General features: G+C 45.2%; 1 protein-coding gene across 1 annotated transcript in view; it reads right to left on the minus strand.

Moving 5' to 3' along the window:
* Nucleotides 1–16,237: 16,237 nt before the first annotated feature.
* paxip1 (PAX interacting (with transcription-activation domain) protein 1) overlaps nt 16,238–21,756 on the minus strand; it is a 46,888-nt gene continuing 41,369 nt past the window's right edge. Inside the window, exons 17-23 of the mRNA XM_079243961.1 lie at nt 21,556–21,658; nt 21,312–21,480; nt 21,135–21,235; nt 18,808–18,942; nt 18,479–18,554; nt 18,316–18,380; nt 16,238–16,289 (exon numbers count right to left, since the gene is read on the minus strand). Coding sequence (XP_079100087.1) covers nt 16,278–16,289; nt 18,316–18,380; nt 18,479–18,554; nt 18,808–18,942; nt 21,135–21,235; nt 21,312–21,480; nt 21,556–21,658 — 661 coding nt within the window. The 3' untranslated portion in view covers nt 16,238–16,277. The remainder of the gene's footprint in view (nt 16,290–18,315; nt 18,381–18,478; nt 18,555–18,807; nt 18,943–21,134; nt 21,236–21,311; nt 21,481–21,555; nt 21,659–21,756) is intronic.

Genomic DNA, 21,756 nt, shown 5'->3' on the forward strand with positions numbered 1-21,756 from the left:
AAATGCTCCCCCTCTAAATCTGATAGTGTTCCCATTGATGATTTTCCCATCTCCCCCTCCCCTCAGGTAAAGAGTCTGTGTGTCTTCCTCGACAGCTATTTGTCTTTTATATCTCATATCAACAACATAACCTGATCGGCCGCCGCCACCCCTCCATCATCCCTTACTCCATCGCTATACTTATCCACTGTCTCATCACTTCCAAACTTGATGACTGCAATTCCTTTCTGTCCAGTCTTCCCCAAAATACCCTTCATAAACTTCCAACTGGTTCAGAATGCAACAGCCCAGGTCATTGCAAGAACCCCATCCACCCATCACATCCCCCCTGTCATGCAGAAGCTCCACAGGCTCCCCTCCACTTACCGCATTCACTACAAGATCCTGCTGTTCACCTACAAGGCCATCCATAACCTCGCCCTCCCTACCTTTCTCACCTCCTACACATCTACATACCAGTCTGTTCTCTCAGATCCTCCACCTCCAATAATCTCACCGTCCCCCAAGCCCATCTGGCACCCACAAATAAAATGCATTATGATTTACCGTCTGTCCTTCATAAAGCCTGACAAAGTTCAGAAATACACTCCACTTCCCTTCCTTCTTATGCTCAAAAGAGGCCCCGGTCTGTACTTCTCATATTTATGGCAGATTGGATTATTTAGCCTTGCAGTTATGTTTCGGTCATATATGTAGTGAGTGGTCCACTAAATCAAAAGTCTTAAGAGAGGTTGATAAAAGTCTTGATTTTGTCGACCATTCCCCATTGTTTTGTTTAGCTAGGGCCGTTGTTCTAATATTTTATTCTATCATCAAGATTGGCTAATGATGGCTTCTACAACAGGCATAGTTAGCAGGCGGGGACCATGGCAGTAGAAACTGGCTCGAGGGACGTGGAACACCACATTTCTGGCGGCAAAAGAGCCTGGGCTGGTGTTCAAGGTTGAAGGGTTCTGGATAGATATACAGAGAGACAAAGAAGTATTTGAACAGCCTGTGATTTTAGAAATAATGGAGGGTCTGAAATTTTCATCTTAGGTGCACGTCCACTTTCAGATACATAATATAAAAAAACAAATATGTAAATCACATTATATGAGTTTATGAATGCTTTATTTGTATGTTAGTGCTGAATAAGTATTTAAACACCTTTGAAAATCAATATGAATATTTAGTACAGTAAGCCTTTCTTTGCAGTGACAGGGGTCAAACATTTTTTGTAGTTTTCCACCAGGTTTACACACTCTCCAGGGGGAATATTGGCGGTTTTTGTAGTTTTCCACCAGGTTTACACACTCTCCAGGAGGGATTTTGGCGGTTTTTGTAGTTTTCCACCAGGTTTACACACTCTCCAGGAGGGATTTTGGCAGTTTTTGTAGTTTTCCACCAGGTTTACACACTCTCCTGGAGGGATTTTGGCGGTTTTTGTAGTTTTCCACCAGGTTTACACACTCTCCAGGGGGAATATTGGCGGTTTTTGTAGTTTTCCACCAGGTTTACACACTCTCCAGGAGGGATTTTGGCGGTTTTTGTAGTTTTCCACCAGGTTTACACACTCTCCAGGAGGGATTTTGGCGGTTTTTGTAGTTTTCCACCAGGTTTACACACTCTCCAGGAGGAATATTGGCGGTTTTTGTAGTTTTCCACCAGGTTTACACACTCTCCAGGAGGGATTTTGGCGGTTTTTGTAGTTTTCCACCAGGTTTACACACTCTCCAGGAGGAATATTGGCGGTTTTTGTAGTTTTCCACCAGGTTTACACACTCTCCAGGAGGGATTTTGGCAGTTTTTGTAGTTTTCCACCAGGTTTACACACTCTCCAGGAGGGATTTTGGCGGTTTTTGTAGTTTTCCACCAGGTTTACACACTCTCCAGGAGGGATTTTGGCGGTTTTTGTAGTTTTCCACCAGGTTTACACACTCTCCAGGAGGAATATTGGCGGTTTTTGTAGTTTTCCACCAGGTTTACACACTCTCCAGGGGGAATATTGGCAGTTTTTGTAGTTTTCCACCAGGTTTACACACTCTCCAGGGGGAATATTGGCAGTTTTTGTAGTTTTCCACCAGGTTTACACACTCTCCAGGGGGAATATTGGCGGTTTTTGTAGTTTTCCACCAGGTTTACACACTCTCCAGGGGGAATATTGGCGGTTTTTGTAGTTTTCCACCAGGTTTACACACTCTCCAGGAGGAATATTGGCGGTTTTTGTAGTTTTCCACCAGGTTTACACACTCTCCAGGGGGAATATTGGCGGTTTTTGTAGTTTTCCACCAGGTTTACACACTCTCCAGGGGGGATTTTGGCGGTTTTTGTAGTTTTCCACCAGGTTTACACACTCTCCAGGGGGAATATTGGCGGTTTTTGTAGTTTTCCACCAGGTTTACACACTCTCCAGGAGGGATTTTGGCGGTTTTTGTAGTTTTCCACCAGGTTTACACACTCTCCAGGAGGAATATTGGCGGTTTTTGTAGTTTTCCACCAGGTTTACACACTCTCCAGGGGGAATATTGGCGGTTTTTGTAGTTTTCCACCAGGTTTACACACTCTCCAGGAGGAATATTGGCGGTTTTTGTAGTTTTCCACCAGGTTTACACACTCTCCAGGGGGAATATTGGCGGTTTTTGTAGTTTTCCACCAGGTTTACACACTCTCCAGGGGGAATATTGGCGGTTTTTGTAGTTTTCCACCAGGTTTACACACTCTCCAGGGGGGATTTTGGCGGTTTTTGTAGTTTTCCACCAGGTTTACACACTCTCCAGGGGGGATTTTGGCGGTTTTTGTAGTTTTCCACCAGGTTTACACACTCTCCAGGGGGAATATTGGCGGTTTTTGTAGTTTTCCACCAGGTTTACACACTCTCCAGGAGGGATTTTGGCGGTTTTTGTAGTTTTCCACCAGGTTTACACACTCTCCAGGAGGGATTTTGGCAGTTTTTGTAGTTTTCCACCAGGTTTACACACTCTCCAGGGGGAATATTGGCGGTTTTTGTAGTTTTCCACCAGGTTTACACACTCTCCAGGAGGGATTTTGGCGGTTTTTGTAGTTTTCCACCAGGTTTACACACTCTCCAGGAGGGATTTTGGCAGTTTTTGTAGTTTTCCACCAGGTTTACACACTCTCCAGGAGGAATATTGGCGGTTTTTGTAGTTTTCCACCAGGTTTACACACTCTCCAGGAGGGATTTTGGCGGTTTTTGTAGTTTTCCACCAGGTTTACACACTCTCCAGGAGGAATATTGGCGGTTTTTGTAGTTTTCCACCAGGTTTACACACTCTCCAGGAGGAATATTGGCGGTTTTTGTAGTTTTCCACCAGGTTTACACACTCTCCAGGGGGGATTTTGGCGGGTTTTGTAGTTTTCCACCAGGTTTACACACTCTCCAGGGGGAATATTGGCGGTTTTTGTAGTTTTCCACCAGGTTTACACACTCTCCAGGGGGGATTTTGGCGGTTTTTGTAGTTTTCCACCAGGTTTACACACTCTCCAGGGGGGATTTTGGCAGTTTTTGTAGTTTTCCACCAGGTTTACACACTCTCCAGGGGGAATATTGGCGGTTTTTGTAGTTTTCCACCAGGTTTACACACTCTCCAGGGGGAATATTGGCGGTTTTTGTAGTTTTCCACCAGGTTTACACACTCTCCAGGAGGAATATTGGCGGTTTTTGTAGTTTTCCACCAGGTTTACACACTCTCCAGGGGGAATATTGGCGGTTTTTGTAGTTTTCCACCAGGTTTACACACTCTCCAGGGGGAATATTGGCGGTTTTTGTAGTTTTCCACCAGGTTTACACACTCTCCAGGGGGGATTTTGGCGGTTTTTGTAGTTTTCCACCAGGTTTACACACTCTCCAGGGGGGATTTTGGCGGTTTTTGTAGTTTTCCACCAGGTTTACACACTCTCCAGGGGGAATATTGGCGGTTTTTGTAGTTTTCCACCAGGTTTACACACTCTCCAGGAGGGATTTTGGCGGTTTTTGTAGTTTTCCACCAGGTTTACACACTCTCCAGGAGGGATTTTGGCAGTTTTTGTAGTTTTCCACCAGGTTTACACACTCTCCAGGGGGAATATTGGCGGTTTTTGTAGTTTTCCACCAGGTTTACACACTCTCCAGGAGGGATTTTGGCGGTTTTTGTAGTTTTCCACCAGGTTTACACACTCTCCAGGAGGGATTTTGGCAGTTTTTGTAGTTTTCCACCAGGTTTACACACTCTCCAGGAGGAATATTGGCGGTTTTTGTAGTTTTCCACCAGGTTTACACACTCTCCAGGGGGGATTTTGGCGGTTTTTGTAGTTTTCCACCAGGTTTACACACTCTCCAGGAGGGATTTTGGCGGTTTTTGTAGTTTTCCACCAGGTTTACACACTCTCCAGGAGGGATTTTGGCGGTTTTTGTAGTTTTCCACCAGGTTTACACACTCTCCAGGAGGAATATTGGCGGTTTTTGTAGTTTTCCACCAGGTTTACACACTCTCCAGGGGGGATTTTGGCAGTTTTTGTAGTTTTCCACCAGGTTTACACACTCTCCAGGGGGGATTTTGGCAGTTTTTGTAGTTTTCCACCAGGTTTACACACTCTCCAGGGGGGATTTTGGCAGTTTTTGTAGTTTTCCACCAGGTTTACACACTCTCCAGGAGGGATTTTGGCAGTTTTTGTAGTTTTCCACCAGGTTTACACACTCTCCAGGGGGAATATTGGCGGTTTTTGTAGTTTTCCACCAGGTTTACACACTCTCCAGGAGGAATATTGGCGGTTTTTGTAGTTTTCCACCAGGTTTACACACTCTCCAGGAGGGATTTTGGCAGTTTTTGTAGTTTTCCACCAGGTTTACACACTCTCCAGGGGGAATATTGGCGGTTTTTGTAGTTTTCCACCAGGTTTACACACTCTCCAGGGGGAATATTGGCGGTTTTTGTAGTTTTCCACCAGGTTTACACACTCTCCAGGGGGGATTTTGGCGGTTTTTGTAGTTTTCCACCAGGTTTACACACTCTCCAGGAGGGATTTTGGCGGTTTTTATAGTTTTCCACCAGGTTTACACACTCTCCAGGGGGAATATTGGCGGTTTTTGTAGTTTTCCACCAGGTTTACACACTCTCCAGGAGGAATATTGGCGGTTTTTGTAGTTTTCCACCAGGTTTACACACTCTCCAGGAGGGATTTTGGCAGTTTTTGTAGTTTTCCACCAGGTTTACACACTCTCCAGGGGGAATATTGGCGGTTTTTGTAGTTTTCCACCAGGTTTACACACTCTCCAGGAGGGATTTTGGCAGTTTTTGTAGTTTTCCACCAGGTTTACACACTCTCCAGGGGGAATATTGGCGGTTTTTGTAGTTTTCCACCAGGTTTACACACTCTCCAGGAGGGATTTTGGCGGTTTTTGTAGTTTTCCACCAGGTTTACACACTCTCCAGGGGGAATATTGGCGGTTTTTGTAGTTTTCCACCAGGTTTACACACTCTCCAGGAGGGATTTTGGCGGTTTTTGTAGTTTTCCACCAGGTTTACACACTCTCCAGGGGGAATATTGGCAGTTTTTGTAGTTTTCCACCAGGTTTACACACTCTCCAGGAGGGATTTTGGCGGTTTTTGTAGTTTTCCACCGGGTTTACACACTCTCCAGGGGGAATATTGGCAGTTTTTGTAGTTTTCCACCAGGTTTACACACTCTCCAGGGGGGAATATTGGCGGTTTTTGTAGTTTTCCACCAGGTTTACACACTCTCCAGGAGGGATTTTGGCAGTTTTTGTAGTTTTCCACCAGGTTTACACACTCTCCAGGAGGGATTTTGGCGGTTTTTGTAGTTTTCCACCAGGTTTACACACTCTCCAGGGGGAATATTGGCGGTTTTTGTAGTTTTCCACCAGGTTTACACACTCTCCAGGAGGGATTTTGGCAGTTTTTGTAGTTTTCCACCAGGTTTACACACTCTCCAGGAGGAATATTGGCGGTTTTTGTAGTTTTCCACCAGGTTTACACACTCTCCAGGGGGAATATTGGCAGTTTTTGTAGTTTTCCACCAGGTTTACACACTCTCCAGGGGGAATATTGGCAGTTTTTGTAGTTTTCCACCAGGTTTACACACTCTCCAGGGGGAATATTGGCAGTTTTTGTAGTTTTCCACCAGGTTTACACACTCTCCAGGGGGAATATTGGCGGTTTTTGTAGTTTTCCACCAGGTTTACACACTCTCCAGGAGGAATATTGGCGGTTTTTGTAGTTTTCCACCAGGTTTACACACTCTCCAGGGGGAATATTGGCAGTTTTTGTAGTTTTCCACCAGGTTTACACACTCTCCAGGGGGAATATTGGCAGTTTTTGTAGTTTTCCACCAGGTTTACACACTCTCCAGGGGGAATATTGGCGGTTTTTGTAGTTTTCCACCAGGTTTACACACTCTCCAGGGGGAATATTGGCGGTTTTTGTAGTTTTCCACCAGGTTTACACACTCTCCAGGAGGAATATTGGCGGTTTTTGTAGTTTTCCACCAGGTTTACACACTCTCCAGGGGGAATATTGGCGGTTTTTGTAGTTTTCCACCAGGTTTACACACTCTCCAGGGGGGATTTTGGCGGTTTTTGTAGTTTTCCACCAGGTTTACACACTCTCCAGGGGGAATATTGGCGGTTTTTGTAGTTTTCCACCAGGTTTACACACTCTCCAGGAGGAATATTGGCGGTTTTTGTAGTTTTCCACCAGGTTTACACACTCTCCAGGGGGAATATTGGCGGTTTTTGTAGTTTTCCACCAGGTTTACACACTCTCCAGGAGGAATATTGGCGGTTTTTGTAGTTTTCCACCAGGTTTACACACTCTCCAGGGGGAATATTGGCGGTTTTTGTAGTTTTCCACCAGGTTTACACACTCTCCAGGGGGAATATTGGCGGTTTTTGTAGTTTTCCACCAGGTTTACACACTCTCCAGGGGGGATTTTGGCGGTTTTTGTAGTTTTCCACCAGGTTTACACACTCTCCAGGGGGGATTTTGGCGGTTTTTGTAGTTTTCCACCAGGTTTACACACTCTCCAGGGGGAATATTGGCGGTTTTTGTAGTTTTCCACCAGGTTTACACACTCTCCAGGAGGGATTTTGGCGGTTTTTGTAGTTTTCCACCAGGTTTACACACTCTCCAGGAGGGATTTTGGCAGTTTTTGTAGTTTTCCACCAGGTTTACACACTCTCCAGGGGGAATATTGGCGGTTTTTGTAGTTTTCCACCAGGTTTACACACTCTCCAGGAGGGATTTTGGCGGTTTTTGTAGTTTTCCACCAGGTTTACACACTCTCCAGGAGGGATTTTGGCAGTTTTTGTAGTTTTCCACCAGGTTTACACACTCTCCAGGGGGAATATTGGCGGTTTTTGTAGTTTTCCACCAGGTTTACACACTCTCCAGGAGGGATTTTGGCAGTTTTTGTAGTTTTCCACCAGGTTTACACACTCTCCAGGAGGAATATTGGCGGTTTTTGTAGTTTTCCACCAGGTTTACACACTCTCCAGGGGGGATTTTGGCGGTTTTTGTAGTTTTCCACCAGGTTTACACACTCTCCAGGAGGAATATTGGCGGTTTTTGTAGTTTTCCACCAGGTTTACACACTCTCCAGGAGGGATTTTGGCAGTTTTTGTAGTTTTCCACCAGGTTTACACACTCTCCAGGAGGAATATTGGCGGTTTTTGTAGTTTTCCACCAGGTTTACACACTCTCCAGGGGGAATATTGGCAGTTTTTGTAGTTTTCCACCAGGTTTACACACTCTCCAGGGGGAATATTGGCGGTTTTTGTAGTTTTCCACCAGGTTTACACACTCTCCAGGAGGGATTTTGGCGGTTTTTGTAGTTTTCCACCAGGTTTACACACTCTCCAGGAGGAATATTGGCGGTTTTTGTAGTTTTCCACCAGGTTTACACACTCTCCAGGAGGGATTTTGGCGGTTTTTGTAGTTTTCCACCAGGTTTACACACTCTCCAGGGGGAATATTGGCGGTTTTTGTAGTTTTCCACCAGGTTTACACACTCTCCAGGGGGAATATTGGCAGTTTTTGTAGTTTTCCACCAGGTTTACACACTCTCCAGGGGGAATATTGGCAGTTTTTGTAGTTTTCCACCAGGTTTACACACTCTCCAGGGGGAATATTGGCGGTTTTTGTAGTTTTCCACCAGGTTTACACACTCTCCAGGGGGAATATTGGCGGTTTTTGTAGTTTTCCACCAGGTTTACACACTCTCCAGGAGGAATATTGGCGGTTTTTGTAGTTTTCCACCAGGTTTACACACTCTCCAGGGGGGATTTTGGCAGTTTTTGTAGTTTTCCACCAGGTTTACACACTCTCCAGGAGGAATATTGGCGGTTTTTGTAGTTTTCCACCAGGTTTACACACTCTCCAGGAGGGATTTTAGCAGTTTTTGTAGTTTTCCACCAGGTTTACACACTCTCCAGGGGGAATATTGGCGGTTTTTGTAGTTTTCCACCAGGTTTACACACTCTCCAGGGGGGATTTTGGCGGTTTTTGTAGTTTTCCACCAGGTTTACACACTCTCCAGGGGGAATATTGGCGGTTTTTGTAGTTTTCCACCAGGTTTACACACTCTCCAGGAGGAATATTGGCGGTTTTTGTAGTTTTCCACCAGGTTTACACACTCTCCAGGAGGAATATTGGCGGTTTTTGTAGTTTTCCACCAGGTTTACACACTCTCCAGGAGGAATATTGGCGGTTTTTGTAGTTTTCCACCAGGTTTACACACTCTCCAGGGGGAATATTGGCGGTTTTTGTAGTTTTCCACCAGGTTTACACACTCTCCAGGGGGGATTTTGGCGGTTTTTGTAGTTTTCCACCAGGTTTACACACTCTCCAGGGGGGATTTTGGCGGTTTTTGTAGTTTTCCACCAGGTTTACACACTCTCCAGGGGGAATATTGGCGGTTTTTGTAGTTTTCCACCAGGTTTACACACTCTCCAGGAGGGATTTTGGCGGTTTTTGTAGTTTTCCACCAGGTTTACACACTCTCCAGGAGGGATTTTGGCAGTTTTTGTAGTTTTCCACCAGGTTTACACACTCTCCAGGAGGGAATTTGGCGGTTTTTGTAGTTTTCCACCAGGTTTACACACTCTCCAGGAGGGAATTTGGCGGTTTTTGTAGTTTTCCACCAGGTTTACACACTCTCCAGGAGGGATTTTGGCAGTTTTTGTAGTTTTCCACCAGGTTTACACACTCTCCAGGAGGGATTTTGGCAGTTTTTGTAGTTTTCCACCAGGTTTACACACTCTCCAGGGGGAATATTGGCGGTTTTTGTAGTTTTCCACCAGGTTTACACACTCTCCAGGGGGGATTTTGGCGGTTTTTGTAGTTTTCCACCAGGTTTACACACTCTCCAGGGGGAATATTGGCGGTTTTTGTAGTTTTCCACCAGGTTTACACACTCTCCAGGAGGGATTTTGGCGGTTTTTGTAGTTTTCCACCAGGTTTACACACTCTCCAGGAGGGATTTTGGCGGTTTTTGTAGTTTTCCACCAGGTTTACACACTCTCCAGGAGGGATTTTGGCGGTTTTTGTAGTTTTCCACCAGGTTTACACACTCTCCAGGGGGGAATATTGGCGGTTTTTGTAGTTTTCCACCAGGTTTACACACTCTCCAGGGGGAATATTGGCGGTTTTTGTAGTTTTCCACCAGGTTTACACACTCTCCAGGGGGAATATTGGCGGTTTTTGTAGTTTTCCACCAGGTTTACACACTCTCCAGGAGGGATTTTGGCAGTTTTTGTAGTTTTCCACCAGGTTTACACACTCTCCAGGAGGAATATTGGCGGTTTTTGTAGTTTTCCACCAGGTTTACACACTCTCCAGGGGGGATTTTGGCGGTTTTTGTAGTTTTCCACCAGGTTTACACACTCTCCAGGAGGGATTTTGGCGGTTTTTGTAGTTTTCCACCAGGTTTACACACTCTCCAGGGGGAATATTGGCAGTTTTTGTAGTTTTCCACCAGGTTTACACACTCTCCAGGAGGGATTTTGGCGGTTTTTGTAGTTTTCCACCAGGTTTACACACTCTCCAGGAGGGAATTTGGCGGTTTTTGTAGTTTTCCACCAGGTTTACACACTCTCCAGGGGGAATATTGGCGGTTTTTGTAGTTTTCCACCAGGTTTACACACTCTCCAGGGGGGAATATTGGCGGTTTTTGTAGTTTTCCACCAGGTTTACACACTCTCCAGGAGGGAATTTGGCTGTTTTTGTAGTTTTCCACCAGGTTTACACACTCTCCAGGGGGGATTTTGGCGGTTTTTGTAGTTTTCCACCAGGTTTACACACTCTCCAGGAGGAATATTGGCGGTTTTTGTAGTTTTCCACCAGGTTTACACACTCTCCAGGAGGGATTTTGGCAGTTTTTGTAGTTTTCCACCAGGTTTACACACTCTCCAGGAGGGATTTTGGCGGTTTTTGTAGTTTTCCACCAGGTTTACACACTCTCCAGGAGAGATTTTTGCGGTTTTTGTAGTTTTCCACCAGGTTTACACACTCTCCAGGAGGGATTTTGGCGGTTTTTGTAGTTTTCCACCAGGTTTACACACTCTCCAGGAGGGATTTTGGCGGTTTTTGTAGTTTTCCACCAGGTTTACACACTCTCCAGGGGGAATATTGGCTGTTTTTGTAGTTTTCCACCAGGTTTACACACTCTCCAGGGGGAATATTGGCGGTTTTTGTAGTTTTCCACCAGGTTTACACACTCTCCAGGGGGAATATTGGCAGTTTTTGTAGTTTTCCACCAGGTTTACACACTCTCCAGGAGGGATTTTGGCGGTTTTTGTAGTTTTCCACCAGGTTTACACACTCTCCAGGAGGGATTTTGGCAGTTTTTGTAGTTTTCCACCAGGTTTACACACTCTCCAGGAGGGATTTTGGCGGTTTTTGTAGTTTTCCACCAGGTTTACACACTCTCCAGGAGGGATTTTGGCGGTTTTTGTAGTTTTCCACCAGGTTTACACACTCTCCAGGAGGGATTTTGGCGGTTTTTGTAGTTTTCCACCAGGTTTACACACTCTCCAGGAGAGATTTTGGCGGTTTTTGTAGTTTTCCACCAGGTTTACACACTCTCCAGGGGGGATTTTGGCGGTTTTTGTAGTTTTCCACCAGGTTTACACACTCTCCAGGAGGGATTTTGGCAGTTTTTGTAGTTTTCCACCAGGTTTACACACTCTCCAGGGGGGATTTTGGCGGTTTTTGTAGTTTTCCACCAGGTTTACACACTCTCCAGGAGGAATATTGGCGGTTTTTGTAGTTTTCCACCAGGTTTACACACTCTCCAGGAGGGATTTTGGCAGTTTTTGTAGTTTTCCACCAGGTTTACACACTCTCCAGGAGGGATTTTGGCGGTTTTTGTAGTTTTCCACCAGGTTTACACACTCTCCAGGGGGAATATTGGCGGTTTTTGTAGTTTTCCACCAGGTTTACACACTCTCCAGGGGGAATATTGGCAGTTTTTGTAGTTTTCCACCAGGTTTACACACTCTCCAGGGGGAATATTGGCGGTTTTTGTAGTTTTCCACCAGGTTTACACACTCTCCAGGGGGAATATTGGCGGTTTTTGTAGTTTTCCACCAGGTTTACACACTCTCCAGGGGGAATATTGGCGGTTTTTGTAGTTTTCCACCAGGTTTACACACTCTCCAGGGGGGATTTTGGCGGTTTTTGTAGTTTTCCACCAGGTTTACACACTCTCCAGGGGGGATTTTGGCGGTTTTTGTAGTTTTCCACCAGGTTTACACACTCTCCAGGGGGAATATTGGCGGTTTTTGTAGTTTTCCACCAGGTTTACACACTCTCCAGGGGGGATTTTGGCGGTTTTTGTAGTTTTCCACCGGGTTTACACACTCTCCAGGACGGATTTTGGCGGTTTTTGTAGTTTTCCATCAGGTTTACACACTCTCCAGGAGGGATTTTGGCGGTTTTTGTAGTTTTCCACCAGGTTTACACACTCTCCAGGAGGGATTTTGGCGGTTTTTGTAGTTTTCCACCAGGTTTACACACTCTCCAGGGGGGGATTTTGGCGGTTTTTGTAGTTTTCCACCAGGTTTACACACTCTCCAGGGGGGATTTTATCCCACTCCTCAGGTCTTCCCTAGATCAGTCAGGTTTCTAGGCTGTCGTTAATAAACACAGAATTTGAACTCCCTCTAAAATTTTTCTGGGTTTAGGTCTGGAGACTGGCTTCGCCTCTCCAGAACCTTGATATGCTTGATATGGTGATCCTGGCTGTGTGCTTCAGGTCATTGTCATGTTGGAAGACCCAGCCATAACCCATCTTCAATGCTCTGACTGAGGGAAGGAGGTTGTTCCCCAAAATCTGGCAACACATAGCCCTGGTCATCCTCTCCTTAATACTATGCAGTCGTCCTGTCCCATGTACAGAAAAACACCCCCAAAGCATGATGCTACCATCCCCATGCTTCACAGTAGGGATGGTGTTCTTGGGATGGTACTCGTCATACTTCTTTCTCCAAACACGGCGAGTGGAATAAAGACCAAAAACTTCTCTTTTGGTCTCATCTGATTACATGACTTTCTCCCTCTGGATCATCCAAAAGGTCATCCAAACTTAAGATTGACCTGTTCATGTACTGGTTTAAACAGAGGAACCTTCTGTGCCATGCATGGTTTTAAACCACGATGTATTCGTGTATTACCAACAGTAACAATGGAAACAGTGGTCCCAGCTCTTTTCAGGTCATTGACCAGCTCCTCCCGTGTAGTTCTGGGCTGATTCCTCACCTTTCTTAGGAACAATGAGACACCACAAGGTGAGATCTTGCATGGAGCTCCAGTTTGAGGGAGATTGACAGTCATGTTTAACTTCTTCAACTTTCTAATAACTGCTCCAACAGTGGATCTTTTTTCACCAAGCTGCTTGACAGTTGCCCCGTAGCCCTTTTCCAGTCTTGTGGAGGTCTAATGTTGTCTCTGGTGTCTTTGGACAGCTCTTTGGTCTCCAGGCCATATTAGTAGTTGGAGTCGTACTGATTGTATGGGGTGGACAGGTGTCTTTATGCAGTTAACGACTTTATACAGGTGCCACAAAGCTGTGGCTGTTGTTGGTGCCTCTCATTGTGGTAATCCTAGCATTTGTTGGTAGACACCCGCAGTGAGGGATGCCGTCAAGCTGAAGGAGTCCTATTAGGCATTTTTGGCCTGTGCGAATCTGGAGGCAGCTGATATATATCAGCAAGCTAAGCAGAATGTGGCTTCAGTTGTCGCCACGGCAAAAACTAGAGCATAGGCTAAATTTGGCAATGCCATAGAAAGCGACTTCTGGACAGCCTCAAGGATATTCTGGTCCACCATCCGACAACACATGAGGGGGAAGCAGTGCTCCATCAACACTGGGTACAGTGGGGAAGGAGCTGCTGACCTAAACTCAGGACATGGTGGGTCAGTGGAGAGAATTCTTTTCTTACTTCCTCAATCCTACCAACACGTCTTCTGATGAGGAAGCAGAGCTGATGGACTCAGTGGTGGACTCTCCTATCTGTGAGGCTGAGGTTGCTGAGGTTAAAAAGCTCCTTGGTGGTAAGGCTCCAGGAGTGGATGTGATCCACCCGGAGTTTCTTAAAGCTCTGGGTGCTGTGGGGCGGTCCTCTCTGCAGCATTGCATGGACATTTGGGACAGTGCCTCTGAACTTGCAGACAGGGTTGGTGGTCCGCCTCTTCAAGGAGGATGTGATCCAACTACAGGGGGAATCACACTCCTTTACCATCCCTGCTAAGGTCTATTGAGGGATTCTTGAGGGGAAGGTCCATCCGATAGTCAAATCTCAGATTTAGGAGGAGCAGTGCGGTTTTCCCTCTGGTTACAGAAGAGTGGGACAGGTTCATATGGGGCATGGGAGTTTACCCAACCAGTCTACATGTGCTTTGTGGACTTGTAGAAGACATTTGATCATGTCCTCCAGGGGCCCCTGTGGGGAGTATGGGGTACTGGACCCCCTTGTACGAGCTGTCAGGTCCCTGTATGACTGGTGCCAGAGCTTGGTCCAGTGCCGGCAGTAGGTTGAATTTGTTTTCAATCAGGGTTGGACTGTGCCAAGGCTGCCCTTTAACATCAATTTGGTTAATAATTTTTATGGATAGAATTTCTTGGCATTGGCGAGGTGTTAAGGGGATCTGGTTCTGTGGCCTTAGGATTTGGTCAACTCTGGCTTTTGCCGATGATGTGGTTCCATTGGCTTCATCTGGTTGTGATCTCCAGCTCTCGCTTGGACGACACTCGCAGCCGAGTGTGAAGTGGCTCCCGGTTGCAGGGCACTATATCCTCAAAAAGAGTGGGTACTCTGTTTGGTGTATTTTGGTGCACAAAATGCAGTTAGGACCCGTCTCCTCACCTGAAGGCAGAGGGAGGCTACCCTCTTGTTCACCGTAGTGGACTTGGCGCCTCTCACTGCGAGCAACTCCAGACAGGAAGAGGGTCCAGTCCTTCTCGAGTACACTGGTTCAAGAACCTAAGCCATCCGATGAGGTGAGTCCAATTATAACTACTCAGAACCGCTCGATCTCAAGCTCCAGCTTAGGCCTTGTCCACAACATAGCAGGGTATCTCACAAAACGATATTTTTCTCAGATTTTGCCTGTCATCCACACAAAAAGTTATGCGCTTAAAAATAAGTCTACACTTATATGCGCTTGAATACTGCTTCACATAAATGACCATAAATGAAGGATGCCATTGAGGACAATTATATTATGCCAACTATGCATATAACATCAGAGGCATATTTTGTGGAACCAACATGGTAAAACAAGGTTTTTCTGATTGGATAGGATTAGGAGCGCGGATAAGTGTGGATGAATTCGTTTTTGAAAACAAAGTCAGGAGGACTCAATTTTTTTTTTTTTAACTGGCCGCAGGGTCACCAGTCACCAGGTGATTGCTTCTGTGCCCCAAAGGAGAGCCCCAATGACACGTCTGGGTAAAGGAAACCTTTTTCTAATGTTTTTATCCATCATTGGGGGCTTTGAGCCTTGCTTAGTCTGATCCCTCCCATAGAGACCAGTTTTCCCTGGGTGACCCTACCACCTACCCCCACCAAGGGCTCCACCACTGTAAGGTGGCAGCTCAGGAAGGTGTGAGACATTTTAGATTGTGAAATGGGTTTTAAATATCTGTATGCTAATTCATGATTTGAATTCTTTAAAGTATAGTGAGTCTTTCATGATCTGTAAATATTTTCATCCAGTAATTTGTCATTTTACCTGTATAATTATGTATACTTTGATGGGATCATTCTTACAGCCGAGACATTGTGAGTTTTTAAATGCCAGTGACTTTTTTTTTTTTAGTTATGTTCTTTAGGTAAAGATCTTTTATTAACAAATATGTTGCTTAATCATCTTTGAATGAACTATTTTGGATAACACAAAAGTGTTAATTGGATGAAAAAATGCACACAGTATTCTGACAGGTAGCAGATGTGGACACAAACCTTGTTCATTTTAATGTGTTAGCAGGTTTCCACAGAACACCAGTTTTTCTTGTTTCTCTGCTGGTTTGAAAACTTGTTTGTACATTTTCTTAACGTTCTCGTTTCAGATGCCACGCTGTACATTTTGGGTTTGTACATACAGCAGCATGCTATGTGACTTCATTTGGAGGAAGATGTCACTCTGATTGTAGATTTAAATGTTTTGCCTTGGAAAACCTTCAGCAGCAGTCACACCTGGAATATTTAGCACATGACCTTGGCTCAGACTGCATCTAATTCAGTCTGAGGTATTTTTTGAGGGCAGCACCGCAGGCAGCGCCATACGCCCCTTTCCACCCAGCAGCCTCCCTGGCTGCAAGCTATCTGTCTGACAGCCAACAATAAGAAGTTAAGCAGTAACTACCCCAGACCCTCATTAATGGTTAATTAAATCAATTCTATCAGGAATTCTCTGTCAACCTGGGAGGAAAGAACTTCAGGAAAGCTTTTAGAAGTTAAGCAGACAAGTTGCTATGTCACAGCATTAGTGTTTGACCTGGGGACCAAGCTCAGATCATCTTTAAATATCTGCTGTTTTACTGTCCGACATTCTGGATCAATTTTAAGCCTGATGACTCGAATAGATATAAGCAACACTCAAATCTTTACACCTTTTATTTAAGCAACAAGAAAAAGGTTTATTTTCCATAATTTTAATCAAATTGTTTCACAAAAATAACATCCGTTTATTTTCTTCTGCAACAGGTAACAAAACTACAAAATGACTGAAAACAGAAAAATGTCAATGGCTGGGCTGGACACATCATCTATGTCCTCTTCTTCAGGTGAACTTATATGTGTGATTGTTGAGGAAATTTGCCGTCAACTGTGAAGACTAAAAAAAAAAAAAGAAACTTCCACCAATGAAACAAAATCTTAGTCCAAGAAAAACATTTTTTTTCCCTTTTATCTCTAGTCTGTGGAGACAAGTAACATTGTTCACCTTATTTAAGAAAAAGATTTCATATATATATATATATATATATATATATATATATATATATATATATACACTGCTCGAAAACTAAAGGGAACACCTAAACAACACTCTGTAACTCCAAGTCAGCCAGACTTCTGTGAAATGGAACTGTCCACTTAGGAAGCAACACTGATTGACAATCAGTTCCACCTGCTGTTGTGCAAATGGAATAGACAACAGGTGGAAATTATAGGCAACTGGCAAGACACACCCAATAAAGGAGTGGTTCTGCAGGTGGAGACCACAGACCACTTCTCAGTTCCGATGCTTTCTGGCTGATGTTTTGGTCTGAATGCTGGCGGTGCTTTCACTCTAGTGGTTGCATGAGACGGAGTCTACAACCCACACAAGTGGCTCAGGTAGTGCAGCTCATCCAGGATGGCACATCAATGCCAGCTGTGGCAAGAAGGTTTGCTGTGTCTGTCAGCATAGCGTCCAGAGCATGGAGGCGCTACCAGGAGACAGGCCAGTACATCAGGAGACGTGGAGGAGGCCGTGGGAGGGCAACAACCCAGCAGCAGGACCGCTACCTCCTTCTTTGTGCAAGGAGGAACAGGAGGAGCACTGCCAGAGCCCTGCAGAATGAGCTCCAGCAGGACACAAATGTACATGTGTCTGCTCCAACAGTCAGAAACAGACTCCATGAGGGTGGTATGAGGGCCCGACGTCCACAGGTGGGGGTTGTGCTTCCAGCCCAACACCGTGCAGGACGTTTGGCATTTGCCAGAGAACACCAAGATTGGTAAATTCTCCACTGGCGCAAAGTATTTCATAAAAATATTTCATTCATTTACATCTTTAGTGTACTTTACTTTTGTGTTCCCTTTATTTTTTGGAGCTGTGTGTGTGTGTGTATATATGTGTATATACACAATTATTTTCCATACAATAGAAATATCAGAAAGATGGCCTTTGGTGGTGATTGGAGAATTAGATAAGTTAAAAGATCAGTTGCTACAATTTGATTGAATTTCGTTTTTGTGTAATATCAATATTTTTAGTGCCCAAAATAGTCCCACTCACTTCCATTAAAAACACTTTTTTAAATCAGTCATTCTAGTTTAAAATGATCTGTTGTGTACGATCACCATTTCTTTTAGAATAAACGTGATATTTGATGCTTTGGCTACATTTCATCAGTTTCAACTGGTTTTCCACTGTATGCAGATGCAGAAATTCTGGTATTTTTCCAGTTATATTATAGCGGTGTGGAACCAGCAGGTGGCACGAAAAGGTATTTGTTTTTGTGTTAGTATACAAAATAACTGGAATATTGAACTAATGATTACATGTTGATTTGGAATTTATCTTATTTGGGAAATTAAAAATAATAAAGTATGATCAATCACTGAGAAGCAGGACACAAAAGTGCAAAGCCCAGTACTTCCTAGCTAATATTGACAGTGGTGGAGTGTGGAATTTGGTGTGTCACTGTTGGAAATTTTACTTTTCATGGTGAAGCACCAAAATTGGAGGTGACACCATGTCCACAAACAAAATCTGACATAATTTTTTATGAAAACATGTAAAGTGCTGTAAGGGAATTTTCATGGTCTAATTATGTGGGATAGGTGATCAACTGTAAGGCTAAAATGGCCAACTTTCTGCACTATTTAACATACCCCTCGCTGTGTTCTATGTCAACACTTCCAGGTACATGTGTGCAGGTCTTCTGATTTGAATACATAAGGCAGGTTATGGGTGTGTTGAATGATTAAATCAGCATGATAGAAGTCCAGCTCATGTTACCCGGTTTCCTCACTGACTGCCAGCCATCTTCCCAACCAGCTATGTTTAGGTTTCATGACCCTGATGTTGTTCCTGATGACGCAGTGAAAGGATATGAGTCATAATCCAGCTTCTGGGTCAGGACTCCAGTTAGGATGAACTCAGCATTGTGGACGTCTGCACATAAGAGACGAAACATCACATGTTTAGACCCTTCAGATTACACCAATTATCCATCAGTACTGTGTGTGTTTGAGTGTGTGTGCGCGTGTTACCAATGTTTTTCTGGAAGTATTCCCGACAAAGGTGGAGGTCATTGTCACAGGAAATTAAAATAATCTCTGGAAGGTTCTGAAACAGAAAAAGAAGTCAGAAATGAATGGATGGATGGATTGGGGTCTCCAGCTCTGGTCCTCCACTCTGCAGGTTTCACACTTCGTCAAATGAGAAGGTTGTCCAACAACTTGTCATCTTCTGCAGCTGCCTGTTAATAAACCATTGATTGGGCCAGGTGTGCAGCACATTAAAACATGCAGGACCAGAGCTGGAGACACCTGGAATATTAGACATATTGATGCATGTAGGGATGGATGGACGGACAGACCTTGTTCTGCTTGTGCTCCATGATCTTCCTGTAGGGTGGCTGCTTGGCCAGCAGCTTCCCTCCAGCGCTCTCCAGAATGGCCTTCATGGTACTGAGGCTGGGGCAGATTCCTGGAGTCAGGTAGAAGTACTTCCCCTTCATCACACGAGACACAGACCAAACATCCATGAGAAGCAGCTCACAGCTGCATAACATCTCAGAGGTATCTTTAGAAAATATTCACTGTTCTGGTCTTTTGTTTTCCATCTGATCCAGCAGCTGATTACAGAATCTGGACCAACGTTACACTGGCAACAGTCACGGGCTTTTTTTAATTCAGAATTTAATCATTCAGAGTTAAAATTCTCCGACGAGTTCACATGAAAATAATTCCGAATGAAGGTTTACGTGAAACAGGTCCTCCTCTTTAGAGCGGCGGGTTGGGAAGGGTTCTGATTGGACAGAGGGTGCACGTGATGGATGACGTATTCCGGAAATAAACAAAGTTGGCTCCCTGCTTCTCAACTTTTCATAACTGTCGTAACTTATAAAAACTACATAATAAGTTCCAGTTTCACTGCTATTTTTATTGTAAATGTGAAGTAGCAGCTCAACACCAGCATACTACTTGACTTTCTGCAGCAACTGAGAAGGAGAAGAAAGACAGGGGGAAGAACAAGGCGCGTCGTCGGGACAGGACGAGGTAACGAGCATGCTCAGAACGACTGGAATTAACTTAGAGCGGGATGAAGGTTTACACGACAGAGGAATTAAATAGTTTGGAATTAAAATGCAAATAAACCAGACACTTACATTGGAATTAAGTTTAATTCTAAATAGAAATTAGCATTAGGAATGAAGTGGTTTTTCAGCAGTTTAAAGCGGGATTAGCTAGCGGTGTTGGCAGCCATGACTTGATGAAATGACCGGCTTCAGGACCAAAAAGAAAGTCAGCGTCAGAAAAGCTCACAAATTCACTCTCAACATGGATTGCTGAGGACTGTGGACCACCGCCAGTGGTGGAAGACATGAAGATGTGCTACGGTCAGCGACATGCGAGCTAACGTTTAGACGGCCGAGCAGAAAGACCCCTTCAGGCACGTTTCTACAGCTTTATGACCCTGGAAAACAGGCTGAACTGGATGCACGGCAGAAGGCTGACTTTGTGGCTCTGACTGGGATCTCTGTTAGCCATTCTATGTCACGTTGCTGATGTCTCAGACGGGACGTGGCGTCTACCGTCTTTTGCCCTGACTGTGCAGAAGACAAACGCCGACACTATGCTGAGAAGAGCTTCTCTCTCTGGCTGCAGAACGAGAAACTCAACAAAAAGTCCCCACAACTGGAACAGACGTGCACGGACCATCATGCAGCAAGACTCCTCCCATTCCAACACAAGCCTTGTGTTGCTCATGTCTAACTGGGTCTAATGGTGCCTTAGCAAAGCCCAGCTCCTACAGAGGAGCACCTGGAGAAAGGAGGACTGGGCCAGAGAGAGAGGACAGGATGTTTCCACATCATGTGATCTCTCGTCTACGAAACACCAAGAAGCTGCTGCTGCTTTAGACAAACACAAGCTAGTCATGTTGACTCCATCAGAACTGGTAAAACTCCTAAAGCAGGCCGAGTCCTGAGCCGTGCAGGGAAATAAAAGATTATTTATACTGGATTCATTCCTCCTGTTTCTGTAAAAACTACTGTAGTTGATTTGTGACGGAGCTCCTGTTCTCATGTGGTTTTACCTGCTCTCTGCCACCTGCACCTCTCTCTGATGAAGACTCAGCCTACATGGTGAAATTCACCAAGCCTTTCCTCAGGAATTATCCCAGCATGTAGTTCCACTGCGTCTGACCCACTCTAAAGATTGAAAGTGTCTTGCAAGCGTTTGGACCGCCTTGAGGCCCTGCTGCAGGAACAGACACCGGCAGCAGAGCGCCTCCTTGTCTAACATCGTCTTCAGACTGATCCAGATGAAGAATCTCTGTAACGGGGCTCCGAGTTTGCACCCAGCAGAAACCGCCATCAGTGAGACAGAATGGCAGTGGCGGTCCAGTCCAGTACCTAACCAGCCGCGGCCGTCCCGTGCCGTGCCAGAGGCTTTTCTCACATCGTAACGACACAGAGCGCTGAACATGTCAACGTTTGTCTAAGCAACTGGCTGAAAGAGAGCGAGAAGTCGTCGACATGGAGGCGGGTTTGTTCTGAGGTTCAGAAAAATGTTGATCAAATGTACCAAATAATGATGCTAAAAAGGTTCTGCTAGGATAAGTTTAATCCCTTCAGTATTCATCTGATATTAGCTTTCAACTTGGTGCTTGGCTCATGGAGAAGCCAGGCTTCCATCAGACCTTGAACAGTGGTGCAGCGTGAGCTCTCTTCAGGGACTCCTCCAGGCTGAAGCTGAACAACACCTCCGCCTCGGCATCCCTCAGCGTGTAGCTCTGCTCGTCTGCAACGCATCACCAACAACAGTGTGGATAAACACCGTCTGATGAAGAGTGAACATCAACAAACTGCATACATACCAACAAACTTCTGCTTCCTCCAGCTCTCCTCGAGCCACTCCGGGCTGATGATGTGCTTCACCAGAGACATGGCTGTCATGAACTTGACTGTTCGAGTCACTTTAGTGGCCAGCAGGTGGGTGGCCCTCTGACTGCTGTCGGCCACCTCTCCACCCAGAGCCAGCAACCTCTGCAGGTGAACCACAAAGACCATGAGAAGCCGAGACGCTGCCAGCAGCCGGCTGCATTCACGCTTCAGGTTTACCTTGGTGTACTGCTGAACCTGCATGGGCTCGAACCCTGTAAACATGACGCGAGGCGTAGACTCCGGAGGAAGCTTCTTACTGGAAGACTGAATCTCCTCCATCCTGCACGCACACGCACACGCACACGCACACACATCAGTCCACCAGCAAAACAAAGCCTACACACGTTGTGGGAGTCCTTCAGGCAATGACAGAAAAAA

This window comes from Telmatherina bonti (genome assembly GCF_933228915.1).
Source record: "Telmatherina bonti genome assembly, chromosome: 7".
In the NCBI taxonomy this organism is placed as follows: Eukaryota; Metazoa; Chordata; class Actinopteri; order Atheriniformes; family Telmatherinidae; genus Telmatherina; species Telmatherina bonti.